This window comes from Siniperca chuatsi, linkage group LG16, assembly GCF_020085105.1.
Source record: "Siniperca chuatsi isolate FFG_IHB_CAS linkage group LG16, ASM2008510v1, whole genome shotgun sequence".
NCBI classification, from domain to species: Eukaryota; Metazoa; Chordata; class Actinopteri; order Centrarchiformes; family Sinipercidae; genus Siniperca; species Siniperca chuatsi.
Window position 1 is genome coordinate 2,852,037 of NC_058057.1, and position 10,255 is coordinate 2,862,291.

Consider the following 10,255-nt stretch of genomic DNA (forward strand, 5'->3'; position numbering starts at 1 on the left):
TAAAATAAGTGTAAAGTACAAGTGGATTTACCGGTTTGATAAATATAAAAAAAAATAGGGAATTTTAAACTGAAAAGAGTATATTGCACAGCAGAATTAAACAGAGAATATTGCACAATTATTTCAAGTATTGCAGTGATGTTAATGATCCAATGTCCAGTTTAATGACTTAGGGTCATACAGACTCACACTTAGAGGGAGGAGTTAAAGAGTTTGATGGCCACAGGCAGGAATGACTTCCTGTGGCGCTCTGTGGTGCATTTTGGCCTTCATATATGTCTATAATGCCAAAAATATATGTTGCTCCAAGGGCTGGTCATTGAATCTCATTACTTGTTTGGCACCAACCAAAACTGCCAAGTACCAAAAGCTGGCATCAAATGCTTGTTCAGATTTGTAATCTTGTTTGCTTATTCTTTGATTGGACTGTTCCTCATTTAAATTAAAATTTTAGAACATTTTATGTAGGCAAACGTGTGTATTGTTGTGACTACTTGTGTATAGACACATAATAACACTTAATATGTGATACGTTTGGCTGCTCCTGTGAAATGCACAAGACGGTTTGGAAAACATGATTATATCTCTCAAATAGGGCATAAAAAATCAGTACTGGTTCGGAAACTCAGATATCATATCGGCACTAGTGTTGATCATTTTAGATGATACCCACCCCTAGTTAGATATCCTCTTTACATGTAGATTTGCACAGTTATCAGATGGTCCCTGTTAAACTCAACCTGCCTTGCATGTATATGTCCTCCTTCTCACCAAAACTCAGACTGCATGTCCACACTCTGAATAGTTAAGCGGTGAGTTTTGGTTAGAGAATGGTTCCTCCTCCTGCGACTCACATGCAGCCCTCCACCTTCAGTGACTCCAAAGTGTGTATACTAACAACTCATGTTAGTTGGCAAACTGACTATGTGCGTTTTGTCAACACATACATCACTGGTATAATGTCACAGACAGCAGGGCCTGCTGATAACACCTATAACTGCTCCAAACATATTTTTTTGTTTGTTTACCTATTGGTTCATCAGGAAGCAGGAGACAAGTGTTATCAGCAAAACTTACTTAAAATATCAAAAGTAAAAGTACTTGTTAGAGAATGCAGCAGAATGGCCCCTGTAATTTACTGTATATTGCTTTAATAGGATTATTAATAATGCTGCATTACTATGCAAGCATGCATTTTAATACTGTAGCTGGTGGGGGCAGGGGGCATTTTAACTCCTTTTATAGAATAAGTTGGTAGTTCAATCTATAGAAATGCAGCATATTTTATAATATCATCGCCCATTTTATGTGTAAAATCTTAATCTGTCAAGTAACTAGTAACTATGGTCATCAAATAAATGTGGTGGAGTTAAAAGCGTAATTTTTTTAATGACAAAAAAATTCCACTTACTTGGTTTTTACGAGGCTTTCTGCCACAGCTCGTATATTTCATCAATCAATTGAGAACCAGTTTATGGATAAAGTAACCAGATGGTCTTTATTTGGCAGGTTAAGTGAATAAAATACCTGACAACTCAAGGTACTTCATCACATTGATGCACAAATGCTGTAAATCCAAAATTATACATCCGATTCCATTAACACATTTGCAATATTACCCACAATGACCTGTTACACCCAGAGGTCAAAGGGAAAGCTACCTCATTAGAAATGGTACGGCAAAATCTAACGGTGGCCACATTTTTATCGTCTCACAGTACAGGTGTATGATCCCTTTTTGCCTCTGAAATGTAGTTAAGTAGTTTAGTGAAATGTATAAAAAGCATAAATGAAAATAGCCATGTAAAGTAACTGTAATCCATGATATTAGTCTGTAAAAGAGTCTCAATGAAATGTCTTTAGTGGAAATATACAGTATGACTGCATTTCAGTAATTAGTGCTTGGCATTTCACCATCATCACCATCACTAATTCTGTAATTAGCACAACAATAAAATCATTATCCGCATGTTGTCTTTGCCTCGCTTGTGTACCAAGCTCAGCTTGTGAGAAAATTCTGCTCTGAAACTCAGAATCACAAAAAAAAAAAAAAATCGCAAAACTGGACCTAGTGAAAGTCGGCATACACACACGTCGGCTTTCTTCAGATGTTATGTTACAGTGAGTGAAACAGCAAGTACACACAACAAACCACTCCATTCCATTAAAATAATAAATACTGTTGTTGGATGACAACCATGTATCATAAAATTATTCTTTTTTAAAGAAATTTAAGCTCAATAACATGTTTTTGACAATACTCCACAGGTTTTATGACTCAATAAATTTCGTTTTTTGAAACTGCAAATTTGGAGCTCCCATGTTTTCATCCGACCATGGCAATAAGGAAGAGGTTACAGCTGACAACACAATAACAGGAACACTACGAGGAAAAACAATCCAATACAACAACCACAATAGCTATTAAGCTAATTTTCATAATGCTTGACGTTTTTAATAAAACATTTTTAGCTGATTTTTGTAGGGCTGACACCTTCTGGTCGGTTGGTCGATTGATTTGACCAAATTCTCATTGGTCAGACAGTCGCTGGTGTCCCCCCCCCCCCCCGTGATAGATCGATACCGGCTGTCCATGACTCGACTTCAAACTTGAAAGCTGTAAGACATACTTGATAGTTACGTGCGAAAAAGAAATGGTCAAACTGCAGGAATTCATTTGCTTGGCAACGTTGTGTAACTTTAATTAGCGGCAATTTAGGCTACCAGGTAGAGCGCACTGAGTGCACTGTGGCCGATTTAATCGAGAGATAATGTGCAGCTAGCAGCTGATAAAAAGCTAGTAAGTGGACACTGAGATAAGATTTTGTCAAAAAAAAAGAAAGAATAGAAAATGTTTTAAAGAAAGAAAGAAAACCAAAAACATTCAAAATAAACACATTACAGAGGGTGCACAACTCAATCACTTAATTCAGTACAGTTCTTATTTCAGGAAATCCTCCATGAGGTTGTTTTTCAGGAAGCCCTTGAATTAACCCCACATCTTTTCAAAGTTCTTGGTTTTCCCCTCATTGCAAATGTAAAATTTTCCACAGAAAGACAGCTTGATAGTCCTTTTAACCTCTGGCGGCTCAGAGGTGGTTTTTGTGGGTCTTTCCAGAACACAAATCACATATGTGTCATATTGGATTGATTGTCTATTAAATGTCAGAAAAAAGTGAAAAATGCCCATCACAATTTCCCAGAGCCCAAGGTGCTGTCTTCAGATGTTTGTTTTGTCCAACCAGCAGTCCAAAACCCAAAGATATTCAGTTTACTATTATAAAAGACTAAGAAATCCAGCAAATATTCACATTTGAGAAGAATCACCAAGTGAATTTTTTGGCATTTTTGTTTTGAAATTACTTAAATGATTATTGATGATTTACCAAGACTTATTAATTTTTTATACCTTCAATGATTGTAAGAGATGGTGTAGGACAGGTCTTGAGTCTTATCTATGTTATTGTGCATGAAAGTTCACTCTTGACAATGGAAACATGAGTTTGACCCAAAACAAAGTCCACTTACTAGCTTTTTTAGAGCCTTCAACCACATCTCGTGGTCTTCCTCAGCAAATTGTTAAGTCTGAGGAAGACCATGAGATGTGAGAAGTATTTTTTTCGTCAAACTTGTTGAAGTTTTGAAGCCACAGTTTGTTGTTTTGTATCGGATGGGATTATACTGTCAGGAATCCGAGTTATTTTGTCCACCCCAAAAGAAGGCAAGTAGGATTTTGGTGTCCTGTTAATGGACCCTCCGGTAGGACACAGGATTATAGATGAACACATAATACAGGTCATTAACAGAAACTGAATTAAGTATTGTATTTTGCATCCCGGGTGAGAGTGGCCCTGCAGCGCTGTTTTGCATTGCACTTGATAACATTTAAAGGCAGCAGAGTGAAACTGCTCCAGGAAGCCCACCTCGGTTTGTGCCGTACTGGGTGTGTTAGCTCTGTTTCTCTCAGTGCAGCACAGGACAGTTGACTCTGCCTGTGTGACAGATTTGCATTGCAAATGTGAGCTGAGGGACCTGTTTGAACACTCACTCACATGGTCTTCAACAAGACTGCACTGGGTACGCTCCCACCCCCCAACCCCTGTACCCCACACACACACACGTTTGTTTCACTATCCCTGTGGGGGACAGTCATTGACATAATGCTTTCCCTAACCATCACAGCTAAGTGCCTAACCTTAACCCTGACCAGAATCTATTAGCAGCCTGTACCTTAAAACCAAGTCTTAACCCTCAAAAAGCCGTCTCTACCCGACGGTGACACAAGTCCCCATGGCTTAGTGTGCATTCAGGTTGAAGTCCCCACCAGGACATAAGAACATGAAACACACACGCACAACTTTCTCAACTGTTTTTCAGTTCCTGAAACAAAACAAAACTCGATTAACTTGAACTCTAACAGAAACTGTAACTGTTTCCAATGTTTTATCCTTCACGCACTCTGTGTGCCTGTTAAAATAAAAACAGACAAACACACAGACACATCTTAGTGCAAGTGATAACTGAAAAAGTGGAGGCAGATGGTAACTGACACTGTGGCAAGTTAAACTACATAAATGTCCATTATGGAAAACATACCCAGGTGAATGGTTAGAACAGCGTTATTACAAGTTATTATGTCGTTATCAGTTAATCCAGGTAATTCTATAAATGGGTAAATATAAAGTGTGTTCTATTCAACCTCAAGAAGGCTGTAAAATTAAATTCAAAAGTTCAGTGATTTTATTTAAATACACGGTTTAGAAAGCAGAAAATCTGTGGCCACAACTTGATGCGACAATCTTCAGTGCTGCCTTCAAGGCACACTAAAACAATTGTAGATTCAAGTATCTGACAGGGAACACGGATCATGTGACTTTCAGATGCCGAATGACTTCAAAATAATTCAATGGACTGCTGATTTGTGATGTCAAACCACAAAATGAATGATTTCATCACACAGACCATTTGCGATCCCTAGCCTTAGGAAAATGCGACGTGAAACATTTATTTACCGTATTAACACTGCGTAGGTTGATTGCCTGTAAAATATAAACTGTTATGTAGTCTAGAAGTTTTCTGGACTCCTGCGTACTCCTGCGCTGAGACTCAAGCCAGGCCAGGTCCAAATGACTGTCCATTCAGCCTAATCAGGACTGTGTAGGGTCCCCATCTATCGCCTCTGATCATGTCATGGGTCATCGGTCTGATTGGGCCCGCTGAATTCTGGATCAGGTGTACTCATCCTCAAATCTAATCTAATCTGACATTCCTCGGGTCGCTTTAGGATCGGGTCTCTCTTTTCGTTGAAAATGTATTTCTACATGTTAGGGTTCGGGCGGGATTTCTGCAGGTCAGTTTTGCAACTGGGTCCACAATTTCTGACCTGATCCAAAACTGACATGGCATAAAATTTCTTACATCACATAAATTAAGTGCAGCCATCGTCCACAGAAAATGTCCTAGCTTTTTAAAATGAGTGCAGCTATTCACATTTTGTCTGGAAAAATGAGTTTACATGACAATGCTACCAAAAAAACTGAACTATGACAAACTATATATCAAACATAAATAACAAAAAAATAATAATATTAATTTAATTGATTTATTTGAATTTTGGAGCCTCGAAGTCCTGATAAATGATTTTTTAAAATGTTGATCTTGTAGCGCACAAGATCAATATCTTGTGTGCAAAAGTTATTATCTTTGATAACTCCAGAAAACTTCTAAGTGGACCTTGAATTAACGATGATAGCGTAAATTAATATTGCAAAAAGAAGGAAAAAATAAAATGTTTTTAAAACTATCATGTTTGTTCATTTCGATTGGCTAATGACATTTTCCATTTAAATGCAAAACAAATGATCACTTTGGTAAGATGCTATTCCCGTGATTTAGTTAAATGTTACCAATTTTTTCGAAATTCAATATTTCTATGTATCTTGAACGCAGCGCTACAATCTATTGTTCACTCCCTTTCCCAAACCCCGCCCACGCCCTGAGCGGAGACTGTGATTGGCTGAATCTGAGTGCGGTGCCGTCATCGCTCGAAGCGCCCATTCATCTCTTCACTTGGGCGTTGGACTCCGCATCTTATTAGCAACAAGGGAAATTTCTCCATTTTGCAGCCTGTCTACAGCGACACGGCCACCAATCTGGGATTTTATTACTTCTACTTACCTGCCAGCTTTTTCCTGCTATTTTGAAAAATCCTCCTCACTCTAACTGGACTTTGCTTTAAATTTTTCCTGTGAACTTTGTGCAGAGAGAGAGAGAGAGAGAGAGAGAGAGAGAGAGACAGCACCGAAGAGCTTTGCGTTTCAACAAAGAGGCTTGTAGGTCTTTGTTCGTGTTTTTGGATCGGTTGAGTTTCTTTGTTGGAGCGAAAAGCATGGGAGCGCAATTGTCCAAGACAACTGGAAAGGCTGAAACCGTGGCTGAAAAGCCCGGAGAGGCTGCAGCTTCACCCACCAAGACCAATGGACAGGTAAATGATATTTTAACATCCAGCTCTTCGCATCCATCAGGGGAGAATCTGGTCGTTCTGGAGGGGGCTGCGCTCTGAGGGCGCAATCCGTGCGTAATTGTGGAGAGATTGAATGGAGATCCGAGGTGGGAGTTTAAACTAAATGGAAAGACTTGTTTTTAATTCTGAATAGAATATAGTTCATGAACAACAGTCGATCATTTGATAATTCCATTTTTTTTTCATGGAAAACGGGTGATATATTGAGCAGATATTTAAAGGAAATATGCTTTTATTTTTGAGGAGGAAGCCAATTTGGTTGGATCTCTTGTTGTTAAAATCACTTTGAACTGTATGATTTGAATGAAGTCATGTGTTGAGCGATTGATTGGTAAATTGACTCCAAAAATAATTTTAAGGATAATAACGAACTGGTTTGGCTTTGAATGAAGTCGCCTCTTGATTGTAATTTGGAAATTGCTGAATAAGACAAGATGCACGGCGCCAACAAAGGCCGTGTGCGCTCGGAGCACCACTCCTTTGTTACAGATGCTCGACTAGAAAGTGGAGATGGCAGCCTGCTATCCCCCAGGAGGGGAGAGAGAGGCTCGGAGCCAGTGGTGCGCCCCGGAGAGAGAGAGAGGCATGGGTTCTTCTTACCTGCTCCTTTGTAGAGTTTGGATTGTGGAAAAAAACTTATATATTGCAGAACCCCGTTTAGATTTGATACATTTTTAGGAAAGGCATCTAAACTCTGCCCTCCGTTATCTGCGGGACTAATGAGCATCTGCTGTTTTAATGAGCAGCTGCTTTGCTTTGGCGCGCCGCTGTTGAGCGACCAGGCACCGACCCCCTTACGATCCAAGATATGAATGAAATCCAGGGCGAAAAGACGAGGGAACAAGTTGCATATTTTTATTTTTTTTTTTGTCTAATGCATGACTGTTATTTTGTGTTTGATCATTTTCATGTGAAGTCTCTAAGAGCTTGAGAGTAGAAACTGGGTCTAGGCTGAAGTGAGAGTCTGCTTTTGTCACTGCTGATTTGATGGTGTCTGCTGCCCCTGGTGTCCACCAGTGGCACTGCCTGGTTTGAGTCTTGAAATCATGCCAGCTCTTTACATGGCATTAACAGCCCCTGTTTCTCTCTTTTAAAAAAGGAAAACGGCCACGTTAAAGCGAACGGGGATGCCTCTCCTGCAGCAGCCGAGAATGGAAAAGAGGAGATGCAGGCCAACGGCAGCGCCCCGGCCGAGGAGAGCCCCAAGGAGGAGGCAGAGAAGGCAGAGGCTGCCGCCGCTGAGAAGGAGGCTGCAGATGGGGAGAAGGTAGAGGCAGCATCTCCCGCTCCTGCTGAGGGAGAGGCAGCAGCGAAGGCAGAGGACGGCGCCACGCCTTCCACCAGCAACGAAACCCCGAAGAAGAAGAAGAAGCGGTTCTCCTTCAAGAAGTCGTTCAAGCTCAGCGGCTTTTCTTTCAAGAAGACCAAAAAGGAGACAGGAGAGGGAGCAGAGAATGAGGAGGCGGCCGCAGAAGCATCCACAGAGGAGGCCAAGGCCGAGGGCACAGAGGAAGCAGCGGCCGCTAGTGAGGAGGCAAAGCCTGCCGAGGGGGAGGCTGCACCTGCCGAGGGGGAGGCTAAGGAGGAGGTAGAGGCCAAGCCAGAGGCGGCAGTGGCAGCAGCGGCGGAGGCAGCACCAGCAGAGAAACCTGCCGAGGAGGCCAAGGAGGCCGCGCCCGCAGAGGAGCCACAGGCCGAGGAGAAGCCAGCAGAGGAGGCTTCCAAAACAGAGGAGGCCGCCCCGGCCTCACAGGAAGCAGCGTCAGCAGAGGCTCCGGCTGCGGTTGCCGAGGCGGCTGAATAAGTTTGGAAAGAGGAATACATTTGGAAAAAAAGGAGATAAAAAGATAATCAAAGAACATTTCCCTGTTTGTATGTTGGAGTGACGCCAGGTCCTGGCTTTGAAGAACTTGTCTACAACCAGGGATATTTTAAAGCTTTTCTTTATTTTTGGTTTCCATTCCCCTTACACAAAACCCATCTCGGCCCATTGTTACTTCCATTCCAACGGGCTAGGGAGGTGGGTGGCTTCAATATGTACAACAGCTTAAATACACCCACACTTTTTTTTTTTTCATCAGTATTAAAGGTTTGTTTTAATTTTTGAATTTTTATACAACATGTAAACAAAATGGTATGGACATGCCCATAGTATGAAGGAGAGGGGTTGAGCTGTAAATGAAGGGGGTGGGGTGGGGGGACTTCAGGGAGGGCAGGGGGGAGCGCAGGAAGGGGCCTGGGAGATGTGCCACAGACTATTATGAAAAGAGTAGTCTAAAAAACTACGAGACCAACATCTATACACACACCATACGGTTTGCAACACTAAGTCCTTTTTACAGTAAGACGACAAGAAATCCCAGAGTTAGGTTTTTAGGAAGTCATATAAACTCATAGGAGCTTCTCACTTCTCATTAGCTGTACCAGTCAGTGATTCAGTAGAAATTCAAGTTGTATAGGCTTTATTGTTTATCGTTGGTTTTATGACCTTAATAAAAATGTAAGTATGTATAGGCGGGGTGTTTTTAACTGTGATTATTGTACAAAATGAAATCTTGATCTCAAGAAGCACATGAAGTTTGCAGCTCTTTTTTCCACCCGCTCATTTTTGTAAGATAACACTCAAAAAAAAAGTAATCCCGAAAGACCTTCTTAAGCAATTTTGAACTCAAAAACCAAGCTGTGATAAGTGGAATGGTTAACTGTTTATATACTGTGGTATGTTTTTTGATTACAGCAGGCAATGCTTTTTCAGTGGTCTTTGACCAAATTTAAGGAATCTATCAGATGCAAATGTTTGTGTAGCATCTTGTCTCTCTCTTTCTTTTCCTTTTGTAAATACTGGAGAAGCTTTGACCAGTTTGACTTAGAGATGGAATGTAACTTTGCTTACAAAAAAATTGCTATTAAACTCCTCTGCTTAAGGTGTTCTAATTTTCTGTGAGCACACTAAAAGCAAAAATAAATGTGAATAAAATTTGAGCTGCATCTGTCGTTATTTGTGTGTTGCATAAATACGCTGCCATATAGTGAAGATAAACTGGCTTCATTGCAAGCTTGTTTATGTAGAATAGTGGCCTCGGGGACAGAGACACAGCCCCATGAATTAACATATAATTAACAATAATAATAATAATAATAATAGGGCAATAGCGTTATGTGACTACATTTAAATACCTTCAATTTGATTTCAAAACGTAACGGCAATCAGTGCCAGCCTCCTACTACAGTACGCATTTTATCTGACGACAAGTGCAACCATGAGTCATCGTCAATGATAACAGGTTTCAAAAGAGGAAGTTAAATAATCCCTTTAAGCCTTTACATCAGCCTTTTTTCACCTGAATTTTGGATATTTACAAATGTTTCATTGGAAGGAGGTAAAACTCAATTTCACAAAGATGATGCAATACATAAAGACTGCCAATTAAAACTGGGCATATGCCTAACGGGTACAATACACAGCTGACCTGGAACTGTCAAATGCAAATAAGAAGACATAGAAGCTGCACAGCGATTAGATTATAAACTCAGACGTAAATCTCAGCATGCAAGGTCAGAGATCTGGATGTTTCCACTTGAAGATTTGGTTGGAGTGGGGGATGTAGTTCAGACCAGAGACACCTGAGTAATTTATGTCAAGGCCTCCAAATCAATATGCTTTGGTCATGGACCATAGCTTGATAGGACGTTTACCTTGGACAGAATAAAGACAGCAAGGAAAATGGACAG

The 10,255-nt window shown here is 40.6% G+C and overlaps 1 protein-coding gene across 1 annotated transcript; it reads left to right on the forward strand.

Annotated features, from left to right (window-relative positions):
* The first annotated feature begins 6,061 nt into the window (after positions 1 to 6,061).
* Positions 6,062 to 9,505, forward strand: marcksa (myristoylated alanine-rich protein kinase C substrate a). Its single transcript, XM_044168786.1, has 2 exons — positions 6,062 to 6,484; positions 7,623 to 9,505. Exons 1-2 carry the CDS (start codon positions 6,389 to 6,391, stop codon positions 8,325 to 8,327), a joined length of 801 nt encoding a protein of 266 aa, XP_044024721.1. The 5' UTR covers positions 6,062 to 6,388; the 3' UTR covers positions 8,328 to 9,505.
* The last annotated feature ends 750 nt before the right edge of the window (positions 9,506 to 10,255 follow it).

Bases quoted from the DNA above. Each gene is read 5' to 3' on its own strand.
- marcksa (XM_044168786.1), top strand. From the start codon at position 6,389: ATGGGAGCGCAATTGTCCAAGACAACTGGAAAGGCTGAAACCGTGGCT. The intron at 6,485-7,622 runs GTAAATGATATT...CTTTTAAAAAAG, and splicing joins CCACCAAGACCAATGGACAG to GAAAACGGCCACGTTAAAGC.